Source organism: Triticum urartu, chromosome 2A, assembly GCF_056163025.1.
Source record: "Triticum urartu cultivar PI428250 chromosome 2A, HENAU_Tu73, whole genome shotgun sequence".
In the NCBI taxonomy this organism is placed as follows: domain Eukaryota; kingdom Viridiplantae; phylum Streptophyta; class Magnoliopsida; order Poales; family Poaceae; genus Triticum; species Triticum urartu.
The window spans coordinates 26,050,327-26,070,274 of record NC_141874.1 but is presented as its reverse complement, the minus strand read 5'-3'; the positions used below and the strand labels follow the sequence as shown (position 1 = coordinate 26,070,274).

Genomic DNA, 19,948 nt, shown 5'->3' with positions numbered 1-19,948 from the left:
AAACGACAAGACGGCGGCTCGAGCGGTGGACAGCGATCTGGAAGCGAGCTAGTCTAGTCTTTCTTGCTCGTCCTTTTCCGACACACAGTCACACCCCTGCTCCTTCTCGCCACGGCCCCCAACCCGCCGCCGGCGACAGGGGATCGATCCCGCCGCCGCACGCCGGAAGAAACCTTCCTGCCCCGGTCAACGCAGTTCCGTCCATCGGTTTCCTCGAGCGGTTTCGCCTCTGGCGTCCGTCGCACGTACCACCTCGCGGCGCCGGCGAGCTTCCCGCCGACTACAGGTACGGAGTAGCTGCATACTACATGTTTCTGCTCCTGGTCATCTGATCCTCATGTTCGCGATGTGCGGCCGCGGTAGTCCCACGCTGTGTTGCCACTCAACTACGCCCAACTAGCCCTATACTACTGCTCTGTTTTTTGCTTGTGCACAAGTCTGACCATATTATGTTCAGAGTTAGTAGTTGCTTACTGTGGTGTGTTAAAATACTCATGTCTGTCTTGGATTGTGCTCACAATTAACTTCTCCCCAGCAACTTGATGAAAGGTGTATGATAATTTCTTGACATGCATGATTAGTGTGGCTGCGCCTGTGAGAGCCTAAATCTGAAGTCTTGCTTGTTTTATGCCTATATATGGTTTGTTAAATCCTTATCACTGAAAAAAAAATACTATGTATTACTGAGAGCAAGCTTGTGACTTCTCTAGATCATGGAAACATCTACTTAGCATCATCACCTCTTACTTCACTGTTCTTGCTATGCTTGTAGTTTATCATTGATGGTGTATTTAGTTTCTGAACCAGTGATCATTAGCAATTTATGCTGCTCCCTCTGTTCACTTTTATAAGATGTTTAGACAATTCAGACAACACACAAAATAGATCAATGTCAGCTGTCCAAAACATAGTATAAAAGAGAACGGAGGGAGTACTATGCTTTAATGAAAATGTGGATCGTTTCAGAAGACAACTCTGCTACAGCCAGGCCCTATGTCTACGGAATGGGAGGGAGTAGAATCCAAGAAGCCTCTCTTGGCGGCCGTGAACAACAGAGCTTCTTCAGTTTGGGTGGTGGTCGCTAGCACCGCCGTCGCCGTTGCTGGATCCTTTGTGTTCGGCATCTCGGTATGTAACTCGACTTGTTCAACGGCCAACCATGTCACTATTTTGCATTCTCGAGTAGTGTATGTCTAATTGAGATCCAAGGACAATAATGTGTGACAGTGCTTGCATTTAACTAGGTAGACAACTGTCCTGCTGTTGTTGTAGCACAAATATTTTCAGGTGGAGAACTTAATTTTGATCCCCATGTTTTGCAGGTGGGCTACTCATCACCATCTCAGGAGGGCATCATGCGGGATCTTCATCTTTCCTTAGCTGAGGTACTCATTTATATAAGATTTTTGTTTGTTCATCGTGGTGGTTGTTACCTGCTGAGTCAACTTGACATATCATCACTGTAAAGCATCTGCTCTCTCTTTTTTTTTGCGGGTAAAGCATCTGCTCTTTTAACCATCATGCAGTATTCTGTCTTTGGCTCAATATTAACGATAGGAGCTATGCTGGGCGCTATTGTCAGTGGTACCATAGCAGATCGAGTTGGTCGAAGATGTGTAAGTTTCAATCCCATTTCCATCCTGCTAATTAAACCATCTAACGAGCGTGTACTTGCCAAAACAAATCATTTGTAGCCTTTCAAGTCTCGACTAACTGACTTCATCTTGATGTGCAGGCAATGGCAATATCAGATGTGTTCTGCATTCTTGGATATCTCCTTATAGTCTTTTCTAAGGTCCCCTCCCTCAGTTCTCTATGTATCTCTACTTCAGTGTGCATTTCAGTACCTACTGTAACTTTGAAGGGAATAACACTCCTTAGTTCATCCTGTAATTTGTTTCCTTCTTTTCTGTATATTCTTCTGTAGAACTCTGTGTGGCTTGACCTTGGGAGGCTCTCAATTGGATGTGGAATTGGCCTTCTTTCATATGTGGTGATTATAGTAAACAAAACTCCCATCTTGTTACTTTCTCCAACGAATTTGGTCTGAAAGTTCTGTTACCTTAACAGGTCCCAGTATATATATCAGAGATAACACCCAAGAATCTTAGAGGACGGTTCGCAGCTGTAAACCAGGTTTGTACTAAACCAGGGAGATTTCATTACTGACTATAGATTTTTTTTTACCTTAAGAACGCAAGTACCTCCATTTCTGCAGCTTATGATATGTTGCGGGGCATCCCTTGCGTATGCTCTGGGGACCTGCATCACCTGGCGTACCTTGGCAATCGTCGGTACATTAATTTGTTTGAATGTACTTTTCTGCCATTCATATAAAAATGAGCTTAGATGTTTAGGACATGTCTGCTGTGTGAGGAGCCCACAGTGCACCAATTTTCACTGGTTTTTGTTTCAACCTAACATATAGGCTTCCAAATGCATCCGCTTGTATAACTAGAAATTAGGTGCATATTGGTATGTATAAATAAATGCTAGCTGTTTCTTTTGTAGGAGTGATACCATGCTTACTGCAGCTGGTTGGCCTTCTTGTGATTCCAGAATCTCCCAGATGGCTGGTAAGTAGCTTTACTTGTACTGTTGATACTTGCTGAATCGCTTGCTTCCATCCATTTCTGGAATTACTTGCCAATTATGGCCTAGTGAATAGTAGAACTGTAGAAACACTTCTACATATATACATGAATACACGCGCCCTCCTGATCGTTCGTGTGTAGGGTAACTGTACAGTTCTTTTGTTTCCTTTCCTGTTTGCTCTGCTTTTGGGGGTTAGCTCTGTTTTCTGGTTGTATGCTTAGTGTTTTCAGTTTTTTGCCTCTGGCTTTGTTTTCTTTTGCTGTTTTTCCTTTAAGACCCCTGCCATATCATCTTGGTGTCTTCTTCTAAAATAGAAGACACACATTTTTATGTGTTTGAGAAAAAAACATATATAGTAGTACTATGTGGCATTGACAAACTTAACATGATCATTTCTTAACATTCCGTCAAGTTCATATGCAAGGGAGCAGATTTTGGGGTAACAACAATTTCTATAAATATTCAGTTTGAGACCTAAGTTTAATGTGTCCAGACAAATTGAAATAAGTGTGAAATCATCTTGTCATATATCATAGCTGCTCTAAGATCTGTATTCATTAGATGGAGCCTACAGTTTTGCCCTTCTTTGAGAGAAAACCCATGCATTTCAGGCTAAGATCGGACACTCAGGTGCACTTGAGGAAGCGTTACAGATGCTAAGGGGAAAAGAAACTGACATCTCCGAAGAGGCAGCAGATATTAAAGTATCAACTATTTTAGTACTTGAGAACACCAACTTATTCATTCGTTGCTAAAATGTTTAGCTCATTATATATGGTCAGGATTTCACAGAACAGCTTCAGCACCTGCCACAGTCAAAGATGTTGGACCTATTTCAGAAGGATTATATTCATGCTGTCACCGTAAGTATGCTAGTTATGCATTTCTGGCTACAAAGGAGATGATTATGCGTAATTCTCTAAGATATCAAGTTTCTTCCAGGTTGGAGTTGGGCTAATGGTCCTTCAACAGTTTGGTGGAGTGAATGCAATCTGCTTCTACGCCAGTGAGATATTTGTTTCGGCTGGTAATGAACTTTAGCAACCTGTTCCCTTAACTTTCTCATCCTTACTGCTTTTATTTACTAGGCATATTTTTTACCATGTGTTACTTTTGCGTACTACTACTAACTATCCATGACGTGAATCAGGTTTCTCGTCAGGGAACACTGGAATGCTCGCTATGGTTGCAGTTCAGGTATTTAATCATGGCCCTTATGCAGTTTTTTTTTTTTGCTTCTCAGTACTCACTGATTTTATGGTGTCCTTGTAGATTCCGATGACGGCACTTGGGGTGCTTCTGTTGGACAAGGCTGGAAGGAGGCCACTTCTGATGGTAAAAAAAGATACACAGGTTTTTGATAGTTGAAAAATGATACAATTAGTAATGAATTCTAAGGCTGTTTGTTTCATGCTGCAATGCCCCAGGTCTCTGCAGCTGGGACATGCCTGGGTTGCCTACTAGTTGGCCTGTCATTCTTGTCCAAGGTTTGAATTTGCTGAAACTGATATCATCCTCATAAGAAGGCCACACATATGATATTATATAATTTACTCTTTCTTGAACAGGAACATCATTGGGCGAATAACCTCAACGCGGCGTTGGCATTGACGGGGATTCTGGTATATACCGCATCTTAGTTTTAACTTCTTTTTCAGCAATGCTGCCAGATGTCTAGCCATTGTAAACATCTCTGTTGCTTTGGAAACCAGATCTTCAGTGGATCTTTCTCACTGGGTATGGGAGGAATTCCATGGGTTATAATGTCAGAGGTGCCTTTTCTTCTGTTAACAAACGATTAAAAGAATTATTACTGTACCCCAATGTATACTCGTGGTATGAATGAATTTGACCACAATCCGTCGCTGGACATGCAGATCTTCCCCATACACATGAAAGGGTCAGCAGGAAGCCTGGTGACCTTGGTGAGCTGGCTCGGCTCATGGATCGTCTCGTATGCCTTCAACTTCCTCCTGCTGTGGAGCTCCTACGGTAAATATATTTGTTGCATAGAAAATGGACCTTCTGATCAAAAGTATAGTTCCGGTTGACCAGAAGCTTTGCTGATGTTTTTGTTTTGTTTTGCCTGTACACCATCGACGGGTTAATTTCAGGTACATTTTTCATGTTTGCGAGCATTTGCGGTCTGACTGTTGTATTTGTGGAGCGGCTGGTACCAGAGACTAAAGGAAGGACCCTGGAAGAGATTCAAGCGTCCATGAACTCGTCATTGACGCCAGTTTCTTCTGGAATTAACCGAGCTGCATAAATTAATTACTCCCTCTGTTCCATAATTATTGTCGTGGTTTTAGTTCAAATTTGAATTCTTGTCATGGTTTTAATTCAAATTTGAACTAAAACCACGACAATAATTATGCAACGAAGGGAGTACATGGCTTGGTTTCCCTTTTTGTGTTACGTTTCAGTATGTATCTGGGATTGTGAGCCTAAATAGAATATTTAAACGGATGTGGCTAATTAAAGAAAGGATTATGGGTAAACCGGTGGAATAACTAAAAGAAAGATTGTGGTCTTTAATAAATTCTACATGAAGGATTTGAGGTACTACCTCCGTCTCAGTGTATGAGTCATTCGTGTACTTCTAGGTCATCGATTTGAGGAATTAAATATGTGTTATATGTCATGAAAAGTATATCACTAGATTTCTATGTTGGAGTATAAGCGAATTGTCCACCTTTCCTCATCAGCTTAAGCTTTTGAGTTGAACTGGTTGCTGCATGCAACTGTAACGCCCTTGATGCGGCTATAGCTCTCACGTGTCGAGGCACGATTTAGAGACATAACCGCATTAAAAGTAATGTCGCAAGTTAGGCAATCATCACAACATCCCATGTAAATAGATATTAAAGGGGAGATACATAGTTGGCTTACACTCGCCACGTCAAACAAAGTACATAAATAACATACATCATCCAAACACTCATGGCCCGACTACGGCGCCAAAATAGAAGAAAGCCCAACATGCGACACGGTCCCGATCACCCCAACTGGGCACCACTACTGATCATCAGGAAAAGAGACATAGTAACGCTGAGAGTCCTCGTCGAACTCCCACTTCAGCTCGTACGCGTCACCTGGAGCGGAATCACCTGGACCTGCATCTGGTGTAATAGGAATCTGTGAGCCACAGGGACTTAGCAATCTCGCACCCTCGCGATCAAGACTATTTAAGCTTTTAGGTAGGGAAAGGCAAATATATGTGGAGCTGCAGCAAGCGACTAGCAAATATGGTGGCTAACTTATTCGCAAAAGAGAGCGAGAAGAGGAGGCAAAGCGCGAGCGAGAAGCTACAGGAACAACCTGCGCAAGCATTACTCCAACACCGTGTCCACTTCCCGGACTCCGCCGAGAAGAGGCCATCACGGCTACACACTCAGTTGATTCATTTTAATTAAATTAATGTTCAAGTTATCTACAACCGGACATTAACAAATTCCCATCTGCCCATAACCGCGGACACGGCTTTCGAAAGTTCAATCCCTGCAGGGGAGTCCCAACTTAGCCCATGACAAGCTCTCACGGTCAACGAAGGAATAGACCTCCACCCGAGACATTCCGATCAGGCTCGGTATCCCGGTACAACAAGACACTTCGACAGGTTAAAACAAGACCAGCAACACCGCCCGAATGTGCCGACAAATCCCGATAGGAGCTGCACATATCTCGTTCTCAGGGCACACTCAGATGAGACATCCTACGAGTAAAACCAACCCTCAAGTTGCCCCGAGGTGGCCCCGCAGTCTACTCGATCGGACCAACACTCAGAGGAGCACTGGCCCGGGGGGGGGGGTTAAATAAGATGACCCTCGGGCTCCGGAAACCCAAGGGAAAAAGAGGCTAGGTGGCAAAAGGTAAAACCAAGGTTGGGCATTGCTGGAAAAGCTTTAATCAAGGCGAACTATCAAGGGGTTCCCATTATAACCCAACCGCGTAAGGAACGCAAAAATCCGGGAACATAACACCATATGACGGAAACTAGGGCGGCAAGAGTGGAACAAAACACTAGGCGAGAGGCCGAGCCTTCCACCCTTTATCAAGTATATAGATGCATTTAAGATAACATAGCAATATAATGATATCCCAACAAGTAAATAAATGTGTTCCAACAAGGAACGGCCTTCAATCTTCACCTGCAACTAGCAACGCTATAAGAAGGGCTGAGCAAAGCGGTAACATAGCCAATCAACGGTTTGCTAGGACATGGTGGGTTAGAGGTTTAACATGGCAATTGGGAGGCTGACAAGCAAAAGGTAGGCATTGTAGCATTGGCATAGCAAAGAGCGAGCAAACTAGCATAGCAAAGATAGTAGTGATTTCGAGGGTATGATCATCTTGCCTGCAAAGCTGTCAGAGTTGACTGGATCCTCAAAAGCAAACTCAACGGGCTCCTCGTTAGCGATCTCGTCTCCCGGCTCTACCCAAACAAGACAAACAAGCAACAAGGATACAATCAACCACGTGCAATCTCAAACAATAAGATGCAATGATGGTATGCTATGCGGGATGCGATGCGGGATGCAAAATGCAAGATATGACAGGAAATGCATGAACCTGGCCTCAACTTGGAAAACCAAGTGTGCCACTGGAAAGATGGGATGAAATCGCTTGAAAACGATATAAAGAACGCCGGAATCGGAGTTACGGTTTGAAAATGGCAAGCGATTCAAATATGACACCGGTCTGCGATTTACAGCAAGTAGGCCTCTAAATGCAACGAAATGAACATGCTACAACACTCAAACATGGCAACAAAATACATGGCAGGGAAGCATTCAAGATGCTTAACAAAAGACTAGCACTGAGCCACGGCCAATTCATCCATTAACAGGTTCAAACAAGCATGGCAAAAACGCAAATGGAAAACAGATCTCAGACTTAGTGAAATTAACACTTGTCTGAAATTTCAGATCATATAGCCCTCTTCGGAGCAATGAAACAACATGCTACAGGGCCTGATTATGACAGAGAAGAACATGGCATGGAGCTACTCAACAAGCTTAACAAAAGTCCCTTAGTGACCTTGAGCCAAACGGGATCACAAAATATACTAACAAGCACACGAACATAGCTAAAACATAATCAGTTTTCAGACTTTGTGAAAACTGACACATGCTGAAATATAACTCACGAAGGCATGTTAACGAGCTCGATGCACTCACTACGGTGCAAGTCATGGCAAGGCAAGCATACGTCCATTAAGAAGGCACAAAATTCAAGCTAGACATGCCAAGAACAATGGAATAGCATGCACGGATCAACTACAACAACACCGGCAAAATTGCAAACGAGTTGACAATCTGCCCAGATTCACAACGAAGCAAAAGTAGAGCTTGATTGACTCAAGCTAGGGTGCTCCATAATTGCAAACAAAGACATGGATGGATAGAGCACTACAATATTAACAAAACTCCTTTACTGATCATCCTCAAAAGAGGCACGGATCACTAGAAAACAACTTGAACATATGGCATCATGAACTAAACAATCCCAGGACTTGGTGAAATTACTAAGTCCTGAAAACAGAGTTACCAAGTGCCTCACTTTGCAAGCTTGCACTAGACACCACACACATCACAAAAATACATGGGTTGCACCTCTATAAAGATGACAAAACCCTTAACAAAACATATGTAGGACTCATGGGCATATCATGCACACAATAATCATGGCAAAAATGACAAATGACTAAGATGAAAAAGCAGATCTGACAATTAACTCACGAAGCCCTCTTCTAACAGCATTTCGGGCATCAAGATGAACTCAAATGAAAATGATGCAATGGAATGAAATGATGTACTCTCTGAGACGAACATTTTGATATGCTATATGCATGAATCGGAGCTACGGATGCGGAGATATCACAGGTCAAAGAAGGCATAAAAAATAGGGTTCGAAGGGAAAAAGTCAACCCGATCCAAAATCCTCAGATCCAGATCTGGATCGGCCGGAGTTACTGTAGCAGGGCGCGACTTCCGAGGTTCGCCGGAGACGGGGATGACACCGGACTTGGAGGAGAGGAGGCGCCGCAGTGGAGGTGCCCGGAGGTGGGGCGACGCCGGCGCGGGGCGGCGCCGGAGCTCGGCGGCGCGGGTCGGCGAGGTAGCGCGGCGGGGCGGCGTTCGAGGCGGCGGAGGCAGCCGGCAATGGCGGCGCGGCGGCCGGCCGAGTGAAGCGACGATGGCGGCGGACGGCGGAGCGAGCACCGTCGGGCGGCGCGGCCTCGGGCACCCGCGCGGGCGGCGGCGCGCGGATGGGCTTGGGGGGGGGGGGCGAGCTGGGCCTCGTCGGGCCGGCGGCGGAGGGAGCAGCGAGGCGACACGTGGCGGTCGTCGGTTGGCGGCGGCGGGATCCGGACGTTGTCTGGCTCCGTCCGGACACGTCCGGCGGCGGCGGAGAGGGATTTTTTTAGGGTTTCGAGAGGGGATCCGCGAATTGGAATGGGGGGTGTTTAAATAGGCATAGAGGGAGTTAGGAGAGTCCAAATGAGGTGCGGTTTTTGGCCACGCGATCATGATCGAACTCTCTAGATGATGGAGCAAAGTTTGGTGGGTTTTGGGCCAAATTGGAGGGGTGTTGGGCTGCAACACACACGAGGCCTTTTCGGTCCCTCGGTTAACCGTTGGAGTATCAAACGTAGTCCAAATGATACGAAACTTGACAGGCGGTCTACCGGTAGTAAACCAAGGCCGCATGACAAGTCTCGGTCCAATCCGGAAATGTTTAATCCCCACACATGAAAGAAAGCTAGAAATGACCACCGGAGGAGAACGAAGCACCGGAATGCAGAACGGACAACGGAGAAAATGCTCGAATGCATGAGATGAACACGTATGCAAATGCAATGCATATGATGACATGATATGAGATGCATGACAACGACAACAACACACGGAGACAAAAAACCCCGATCCCGAGGAAATAAATATAACTTAACTCGGAAACGGCAAGAGTTGGAGTACAAATTGGGAAAGTTATATCCGGGGCGTTACAACACTCCACCACTACGAAAGGATCTCGTCCCGAGATCTAGGACTGAAAGAACGCCGGATACTCAGAACGGAGGTGATCCTTGCGTTCCCAGGTAGCTTCACGGTCGGAATGGTGTGACCACTTGACTTTGAGAAATTTGATTCACTTGTTGCGAGTCTTGCGTTCAGTCTCTTCAAGAATAGCAACTGGGTGCTCACGATAAGAGAGATCTTCTTGGAGCTCAATGTCCTCGAAGTTGACAGTGCGGTCAGGAGTCTTGAAGCACTTTCGAAGCTGAGAGACATGGAACACATCATGAACATTTGCAAAGTTTGAAGGAAGCTCGAGTTGATAGGCGAGGTCGCCTCTCTTGCTGACAATCTTGAAAGGTCACACGTATCTAGGGGCAAGCTTCCCTTTGATACCGAAGCGATGAGTCCCTTTCATAGGAGAGACGCGGAGGTAAACATGATCTCCGATCTCGAAAGCCAAATCACGGTGCTTACTATCATAGTAGCTCTTCTGGCGGGATTGGGCTGCTTTGAGGTTATCACGAATGACTTTGCACATTTCTTCTGCCTCTGTGATTAAGTCATTACCCAGCAGCTGACGTTCACCGGTTTCAGACCAGTTGAGAAGGGTACGGCACTTCCTGCCATACAGAATTTCAAATGGGGCCTTGCCCGAACTTGCTTGAAAACTGTTGTTGTAGGAGAATTCAGCATAAGGAAGACAATCCTCCCACTTCATGCCGAAGGAGATCACACAGGCCCTGAGCATATCTTCAAGAATCTGGTTGACGCGCTCGACTTGACCGCTTGTTTGAGGATGGAAAGCAGTGCTGAAGCGGATGTTGGTGCCCATGGCCTTCTGAAAAGAATTCCAAAACTTGGAGGTAAAGATGTTGCCACGGTCTGAAGATATCACTTGAGGAATACCGTGCAGAGAGACAATTCGAGAGGTATAGAGTTCCGCCAATTGAGCTGCAGTGATCGACTCTTTGATAGGCAGAAAGTGAGCCACTTTGGTGAGTTTGTCGATGACAACGAATATAGCATCATTGCCACGCTTGGACTTTGGAAACCCAGTCACGAAGTCCATTTCAATGTGGTCAAACTTCCATTCTGGAATGGCAAGAGGTTGGAGGAGACCAGCTGGCCTTTGGTGTTCTGCCTTCACTCTTCTGCAGACATCACATTCATTCACGAATTGAGCGATCTCGCGCTTCATTCGAGTCCACCAATAAGATTGCTTGAGGTCCTGATACATTTTTGTGCTCCCAGGGTGGATGGAGAGGAGAGAATTGTGAGCCTTATTCATGATCACTTTACGAAGTTCACCTTTGGGTACAACAATTCGATCCTCGAAGAAGAGAGTATCCTTGTCATCAAGGCGGTAGCACTTGTACTTGGACTGACTCTTGGCAATCCCAATCTTGACCTTCTTCACCATAGCATCAAGAAGCTGGGCTTGGCGAATCTGGTCTTCCAAGGTAGGGGAGACTTGAAGGTTGGCGAGGAAACCTTGAGGAACAACTTGCAGATTCAGTTTGCGGAAAACTTCACAAAGCTCGGGTTGATAAGGCTTAAGAATCAGACTATTGCAATACGCTTTCCTGCTCAAAGCGTCAGCAATCACATTGGCCTTGCCTGGAGTATACTCGATACTCGGATTATACTCTTGAATCATTTCGACCCATCGAGTTTGCCTGAGGTTGAGATTAGGCTGAGTGAAGATGTACTTGAGACTCTTGTGATCAGTGAAAATGTCCACTTTTCTTCCCAATAGAAGATGTCTCCAAGTCAAAAGAGCATGCACAACTGCCGCCAACTCAAGATCATGAGTGGGGTAGTTCTTCTCATTAGGCTTCAACTGGCGAGATTTATAAGCAACAACTTTCTTCTCTTGCATCAAAACTGCACCAAGACCTTGGAGAGAGGCATCACAAAAAACCTCGTACGGTTTGGATTCATCAGGCGGAGTCAAAACTGGAGCAGTGATCAACTTCTCTTTCAAAGTGTTGAAAGCAATATCACACTCCGGAGACCAAACGTACTTGACGTGCTTCTGAAAAAGATTTGAGAGAGGCTTCGCGATCTTAGAAAAGTTTTCAACGAATCTTCGGCAATAGCTTGCGAGACCAAGGAAACTGCGGAGTTGCTTCACATTCTGAGGAGGTTCCCAATTCACAATTGCAGACACCTTCTCAGGATTCACGGCAATGCCCTTGGCAGAGATGATATGACCAAGATAAAGAACCTCATCGAGCCAAAATTCACACTTGGAGAACTTGGCGTAGAATTGATGTTCCCTGAGCTTATCAAGCACCAAACGCAAGTGTTTGGCATGATCTTCCTTGTTCTTCGAGAAAACCAGAATGTCGTCAAGATAGACCAAAACGAAGTCATTGGTGTAGGCGTTGAAGATGAAGTTCATCATGCGAGAGAATGTCGGAGGAGCGTTGACGAGGCCAAAAGACATGACAGTGTATTCATATGAACCGAAGCTTGTCCTGAAAGCCGTCTTGGGAATATCTTGCTCACGGATTCGAATCTGATGATAACCCATACGGAGATCAAGCTTGGAGAATACTTGAGCACCTTTGAGTTGTTCGGACAGCTCATTGATGTTGGGAAGTGGGTATTTGTTCTTGATGGTCTTCTTGTTCAATGGACGGTAATCAACACAAAGTCGGTCCGATCCATCCTTCTTCTTCACAAAAAGAACACCACAACCCCACGGAGAAGAACTAGGCCGGATGAGACCCATTCTCTCTTGCTCATCGAGTTGTTTCTTCAGCTCCTTCAACTCTTCAGGTCCGAGCTTGTAAGGACGCTTGCACACAGGTTCCGTGCCGGGCTCAAGATCAATAACGAATTCAACTGGCCGGTGCGGAGGCATTCCTGGAAGCTCTTCTGGAAAGATGTCTTGATATTCGCAAACGACTAGAATTTGCGAGATAACATCGAGTTCACCCTTCTCATTGAGAGAAAACAGACGGATGGTATCATCACGAGCGGCAAAGACAATTACATCCTCAGACGAATGAGTCAATTGAATCTGCCTGGCTGCACAATCAAGCTGAGCCTTGTGCTTAGAAAGCCAATCCATTCCGAGAATAAGATCAATATCCGAGTTACCAAGAACCACCGGAGAAGAGAGAAACTTGTAATCGCCCAAAGTGATAGAGATATCGGGAGCAACCAAACTCGAAGTCAAAAGCTTGCCGGGAGAAACAACTTGCATGGCTTTGGGCATAATCTCAGTATCAACATTGTGCTTCGATGCAAACGGGCATGACAAGAAAGAATGCGATGCACCAGTATCAAAAAGTACTTTTGCGGGAACATCGTTAACAGGAAGGTTACCCATTATGACATTTGACGAGTCCTCTGCCTGAGCTGCATTCATCAAGTTGACCTTGGCATGCTTGGGGTTATGCTTGACCACAACTGTACTTGCCGATCTCACAGGAGGAGGAGGAGGAAGACGCCTCTGGTTGAAACACTTGTTGGCATAGTGACCCTTTTCTTGGCACTTGTTGCACGTGACCTCTGAAAGCGGACGGTGGTACGGAGCACTCGATCTTGGAGGTTGAGACGAAGACTTGGTCTGAAAGCCAGGGTTGGGTGGGTGGGAAGAACCACTGCCACCTTTGCTCTTCTGCTGATATGGCTGACGGAACGGAGGAGGAGGAAGCCAATACTTCTGCTGCTTGGCCACTTGAGTAGAGGAAGAAAGAGTAGCATCTCTGACTCGCTTCTTGGAAGCATCACACCTCAACTGAGCAGCCTCTTGCTTCAGTGCCATGTTGTAGAACTCATCGTATCTCAACGGCTCAAAGAGGACAAGAGCGAGCTGAATTTCTTGTCTGAGGCCACCCCTGAACTAGTATATCATGCTCTTCTCATCAGGTACGTCCTGCTTGGCAAAGCGGGCGAGCTTCTGGAACAACTTGTTGTAGTCATAGACAGACAAAGAGCCTTGCTTCAAGTTGCGGAATTCCTGACGCTTACTTTCAACCACACTTTGAGGGATGTGATGAGCTCGGAAATCTTGACGGAAATCATCCCAAGTGATCACACGTCCACCTCTGGAATCCTTGTACTGCTAGAACCATTCTACAGCCTGATCTTTGAGTTGGAAGGAAGCGAACTTGAAGAAATCTTCAGGACTGACGTTGCTGCACTCAAAATGCTTACCCAGATCCACAAGCCAATCGTCAGCATCGGATGCCTCAACACAATTGCTGAACGTCTTTGGCCCATTAGCAAGGAACTGGTTCAGTGTAGCAAAGTGGTTCTCATTGCTGCATTGATTCCCTTGACTGCCTTGATTGCGCTCTTGGAGGATTTGCATGATCAACTGTGTGTTTGCATTGGTTGCGGCCATCACAGCTTGCCATGCCTCCAGAGGAGGTGGAGGTGCTAGCGGATCTTGATTCTGGTTCTGACTGGTGCTCTTAGCGGGAGCCATCCTGAAGAGGTTGACCACCGTTAGCACATAGACAGATAAATGAAGCTGAAACCAACGGAATGAAAATTGCAACATAAAATCTTCACATCCGAACAAAATGAACGAATGCATTTCTCTTGAAATGGTCACATATCCATAAATTGCGAAGCCACGTAGAATGAAGGTAGATGAAGTAAATCAACAAGGTACGGATCAAGAACGAATAATCGGTAAGAAATCCCAATCTCAAACCAATATCCGTGGAAGAAGAACTAGAGCTACGAGAATTCCCACCTATGAAACTCCCGAAACTTTCCGGTTATGCAATCAGGTGTTGGGGATACAGGGGAAGCATAATATCTCACCCAAATCTAGCAAATCCTACATCCAGCTGTATCCATCCTTCAACACATAACCAAGAAACCTTCGGAAACCATCTACCTCAACCTTCGAAAAGCATCCGTTATACAAGTTATGGCGATACTCCCGAACTCCCGCCCCAGTGCTGGGTGGCGTCGAGGTTATCTCACCAACGAACTGCATAAAAGAGATTTTCGATGTCGGCGAAAATATCTCAAGTATTCCAGAATTGCAACGATAAAATTATGATGACAACACCTCAGAGCTCAACTCCCCGGGACACTTCCACTAAACCCCTGACAAGAGGCACCAAGACAATGTTCTCATCATAAAACCATCGGAACGATTCCAAGATACCCGCGTGATCCTAAAATTTTTTTTTAGTGAAATTTGAGAAGAGAAGAGTCAAAACTCTACGTCAGGATGCCTTACCAGAGCGATGAGGAGACTGGGAAGTAAAAAGAATTCCTAAACTCTCTGATATATAATTCCTAAATGACTCAAAACATTTTTCTAGACACAACTCGGCTGCTAAAAACGATCAAGCAATGGGGCTCCTAAGGTCGGGGAAGGCTCTGATTACCAACTTGTAACGCCCTCGATGCGGCTATAGCTCCCACGTGTCGAGGCACGATTTAGAGACATAACCGCATTGAAAGTAATGTCGCAAGTTAGGCAATCATCACAACATCCCATGTAAATAGATAGTAAAAGGGGAGATACATAGTTGGCTTACACTCGCCACGTCAAACAAAGTACATAAATAACATACATCATCCAAACACTCATGGCCCGACTACGGCGCCAAAATAGAAGAAAGCCCAACATGCGACACGGTCCCGATCACCCCAACTGGGCACCACTATTGATCATCAGGAAAAGAGACATAGTAACGCTGAGAGTCCTCGTCGAACTCCCACTTCAGCTCGTACGCGTCACCTGGAGCGGAATCACCTGGACTTGCATCTGGTGTAATAGGAATCTGTGAGCCACAGGGACTCAGCAATCTCGCACCCTCGCGATCAAGACTATTTAAGCTTTTAGGTAGGGAAAGGCAAATATATGTGGAGCTGCAGCAAGCGACTAGCAAATATGGTGGCTAACTTATTCGCAAAAGAGAGCGAGAAGAGGAGGCAAAGCGCGAGCGAGAAGCTACAGGAACAACCTGCGCAAGCATTACTCCAACACCGTGTCCACTTCCCGGACTCCGCCGAGAAGAGGCCATCACGGCTACACACTCAGTTGATTCATTTTAATTAAATTAATGTTCAAGTTATTTACAACCGGACATTAACAAATTCCCATCTGCCCATAACCGCGGGCACGGCTTTCGAAAGTTCAATCCCTGCAGGGGAATCCCAACTTATCCCATGACAAGCTCTCACGGTCAACGAAGGAATAGACCTCCACCCGAGACATTCTGATCAGGCTCGGTATCCCGGTACAACAAGACACTTCGACAGGTTAAAACAAGACCAGCAACACCGCCCGAATGTGCCGACAAATCCCGATAGGAGCTGCACATATCTCGTTCTCAGGGCACACTCAGATGAGATATCCTACGAGTAAAACCAACCCTCAAGTTGCCCCGAGGTGGCCCCGCAGTCTACTCGGTCGGACAAACACTCAGAGGAGCACTGGCCCGGGGGGGGGTTTAAATAAGATGACCCTCGGGCTCCGGAAACCCAAGAGAAAAAGAGGCTAGGTGGCAAAAGGTAAAACCAAGGTTGGGCATTGCTGGAAAAGCTTTAATCAAGGCGAACTATCAAGGGGTTCCCATTATAACCCAACCGCGTAAGGAACGCAAAAATCCGGGAACATAACAACGATATGACGGAAACTAGGGCGGCAAGAGTGGAACAAAACACTAGGCGAGAGGCCGAGCCTTCCACCCTTTACCAAGTATATAGATGCATTTAAGATAACATAGCAATATAATGATATCCCAACAAGTAAATAAATGTGTTCCAACAAGGAACGGCCTTCAATCTTCACCTGCAACTAGCAACGCTATAAGAAGGGCTGAGCAAAGCGGTAACATAGCCAATCAACGGTTTGCTAGGACATGGTGGGTTAGAGGTTTAACATGGCAATTGGGAGGCTGACAAGCAAAAGGTAGGCATCGTAGCATTGGCATAGCAAAGACCGAGCAAACTAGCATAGCAAAGATAGTAGTGATTTCGAGGGTATGATCATCTTGCCTGCAAAGCTGTCAGAGTTGACTGGATCCTCAAAAGCAAACTCAACAGGCTCCTCGTTAGCGAACTCGTCTCCCGGATCTACCCAAACAAGACAAACAAGCAACAAGGATACAATCAACCACGTGCAATCTCAAACAATAAGATGCAATGATGGTATGCTATGCGGGATGCGATGCGGGATGCAAAATGCAAGATATGACAGGAAATGCATGAACCTGGCCTCAACTTGGAAAACCAAGTGTGCCACTGGAAATATGGGATGAAATCGCTTGAACGATATAAAGAACGCCGGAATCGGAGTTACGGTTTGAAAATGGCAAGCGATTCAAATATGAGACCGGTCTGCGATTTACAGCAAGTAGGCCTCTAAATGCAACGAAATGAACATGCTACAGCACTCAAACATGGCAACAAAATACATGGCAGGGAAGCATTCAAGATGCTTAACAAAAGACTAGCACTGAGCCACGGCCAATTCATCCATTAACAGGTTCAAACAAGCATGGCAAAAACGCAAATGGAAAACAGATCTCAGACTTAGTGAAATTAACACTTGTCTGAAATTTCAGATCATATAGCCCTCTTCGGAGCAATGAAACAACATGCTACAGGGCCTGATTATGACAAAGAAGAACATGGCATGGAGCTACTCAACAAGATTAACAAAAGTACCTTAGTGACCTTGAGCCAAAAGGGGTCACAAGATATACTAACAAGCACACGAACATAGCTAAAACATAATCAGTTTTCAGACTTAGTGAAAACTGACACATGCTGAAATATAACTCACGAAGGCATGTTAACGAGCTCGATGCACTCACTACGGTGCAAGTCATGGCAAGGCAAGCATACATCCATTAAGAAGGCACAAAATTCAAGCTAGACATGGCAAGAACAATGGCATAGCATGCACGGATCAACTACAACAACACCGGCAAAATTGCAAACGAGTTGACAATCTGCCCAGATTCACAACGAAGCAAAAGTAGAGCTCGATTGACTCAAGATAGGGTGCTCCATAATTGCAAACAAAGAAATGGATGGATAGATCACTACGAAATTAACAAAACTCCTTTACTGATCATCCTCAAAAGAGGCACGGATCACTAGAAAACAACTTGAACATATGGCATCATGAACTAAACAATCCCAGGACTTGGTGAAATTACTAAGTCCTGAAAACAGAGTTACCAAGTGCCTCACTTTGCAAGCTTGCACTAGACACCACACACATCACAAAAATACATGGGTTGCACCTCTATAAAGATGACAAAACCCTTAACAAAACATATGTAGGACTCATGGGCATATCATGCACACAATAATCATGGCAAAAATGACAAATGACTAAGATGAAAAAGCAGATCTGACAATTAACTCACGAAGCCCTCTTCTAACAGCATTTCGGGCATCAAGATGAACTCAAATGAAAATGATGCAATGGAATGAAATGATGTACTCTCTGAGACGAACATTTTGATATGCTATATGCATGAATCGGAGCTACGGATGCGGAGATATAACAGGTGAAAGAAGGCATAAAAATTAGGGTTCGGAGGGAAAAAGTCAACCCGATCCAAAATCCTCAGATCCAGATCTGGATCGGCCGGAGTTACTGTAGCAGGGCGCGACTTCCGAGGTTCGCCGGAGACGGGGATGACGCTGGACTTGGAGGAGAGGAGGCGCCGCAGTGGAGGTGCCCGGAGGTGGGTCGACGCCGGCGCGGGGCGGCGCCGGAGCTCGGCGGCGCGAGTCGGCGAGGTAGCGCGGCGGGGCGGCGTCGAGGCGGCGGAGGCAGCCGGCAATGGCGGCGCGGCGGCCGGCCGAGTGAAGCGACGATGGCGGCGGACGACGGAGCGAGCACCGTCGGGCGGCGCGGCCTCGGGCACCCGCGCGGGCGGCGGCGCGCGGATGGGCTTGGGGGGGCGAGCTGGGCCTCGTCGGGCCGGCGGCAGAGGGAGCAGCGAGGCGACACGTGGCGGTCGTCGGTTGGCGGCGGCGGGATCCAGACGTTGTCCGGCTCCGTCCGGACACGTCCGGCGGCGGCGGAGAGGGATTTTTTTAGGGTTTCGAGAGGGGATCCGCGAATTGGAATGGGGGGTGTTTAAATAGGCATAGAGGGAGATAGGAGAGTTCAAATGAGGTGCGGTTTTCGGCCACGCGATCGTGGTCGAACGCTCTATATGATGGAGCAAAGTTTGGTGGGTTTTGGGCCAAATTGGAGGGGTGTTGGGCTGCAACACACACGAGGCCTTTTTGGTCCCTCGGTTAATCGTTGGAGTATCAAACGAAGTTCAAATGATACGAAACTTGACAGGCGGTCTACCGGTAGTAAACCAAGGCCGCATGACAAGTCTCGGTCCAATCCGGAAATGTTTAATCCCCACACACGAAAGAAAGCTAGAAATGACCACCGGAGGAGAACGAAGCACCGGAATGCAAAACGGACAACAGAGAAAATGCTCGAATGCATGAGATGAACACGTATGCAAATGCAATGCATATGATGACATGATATGAGATGCATGACAACGACAACAACACACAGAGACAAAAAAACCCGATCCCGAGGAAATAAATATAACTTAACGCCGGAAACGGCAAGAGTTGGAGTACAAATTGGGAAAGTTATATCCGGGGCGTTACAGCAACTCAATATTCTACACGGATGTAGTTTATATATAGGTTGTGAGATATTATGTTTGTTGGGGAACGTTGCAGAAAACAAAAATTTTCCTACGGTTTCACCAAGATCCATCTATGAGTTCATCTAGCAACGAGTGATTGGATTGCGTCTACATACCTTTGTAGATCACGCGCGGAAGCGTTCAAAGCACGGGGATGAGGAAGTCGTACACGACGTGATCCAAATCACCGAAGATCCTAGCGCCGAAAGGACGGCACCTCCGTGTTCAACACACGTACGGTCAGCGTAACGTCTCCTTCTTCTTGATCCAGCAAGAGGGAAAGAGAGGTTGAGGAAGATGACTCCAGCAGCAACACGACGGCGTGGTGGTGATGGAGCTGCAGTACTCCGTCAGGGCTTCGCCAAGCACTATGGAGGAGGAGGAGGTGTTGGAGAGGGAGAAGGAGGCAACCAAAGGCGTGGATGAAAAGCCCTCCTTCCCCCACTATATATAGGAGGGCCAAGGGGGGGCGCCAGCCCTAGGAGATTGGATCTCCTAGGGGGGGCGGCCAGGGCTGGAGTGGCCCCCAAGCCAAGGTGGGGCGCCCCCCACCCCTAGGGTTTCAACCCTAGGCGCATGGGGTGGGCCTAGGGGGGCGCACCAGCCCACTATGGGCTGGTTCCCTCCCCACTTTAGCCCATGGGGCCCTCCGGGATGGGT

The 19,948-nt window shown here is 46.5% G+C and overlaps 1 protein-coding gene across 2 annotated transcripts; it reads left to right on the top strand.

Annotated features, from left to right (window-relative positions):
* LOC125535227 (sugar transporter ERD6-like 5) lies at window positions 1–5,160 on the top strand. Of its 2 annotated transcripts, none has more exons than XM_048698281.2 (19): window positions 1–286; window positions 970–1,128; window positions 1,323–1,385; window positions 1,527–1,616; window positions 1,736–1,795; window positions 1,928–1,993; window positions 2,071–2,136; window positions 2,219–2,294; window positions 2,512–2,576; window positions 3,207–3,299; window positions 3,378–3,458; window positions 3,538–3,622; window positions 3,746–3,792; window positions 3,868–3,930; window positions 4,023–4,082; window positions 4,164–4,217; window positions 4,308–4,367; window positions 4,473–4,587; window positions 4,710–5,160. In XM_048698281.2, the coding sequence occupies exons 2-19, from the start codon at window positions 994–996 to the stop codon at window positions 4,862–4,864; spliced, it is 1,434 nt and encodes a 477-aa protein (XP_048554238.2). In that variant the 5' UTR covers window positions 1–286; window positions 970–993; the 3' UTR covers window positions 4,865–5,160. The 2 variants fall into 2 exon arrangements, with proteins under 2 accessions (XP_048554238.2, XP_048554237.2); XM_048698280.2 differs by having other exon boundaries at window positions 967–1,128.
* Window positions 5,161–19,948: the final 14,788 nt, after the last annotated feature.

Excerpts from the sequence above, each read along its gene's own strand:
- LOC125535227 (XM_048698281.2), top strand. The coding sequence starts at position 994 with ATGTCTACGGAATGGGAGGGAGTAGAATCCAAGAAGCCTCTCTTGGCG. Across the intron at positions 1,994-2,070 it reads TTGGCCTTCTTTCATATGTG|GTCCCAGTATATATATCAGA; the intron begins GTGATTATAGTA and ends TTACCTTAACAG. Across the intron at positions 2,295-2,511 it reads GCGTACCTTGGCAATCGTCG|GAGTGATACCATGCTTACTG; the intron begins GTACATTAATTT and ends TTTCTTTTGTAG.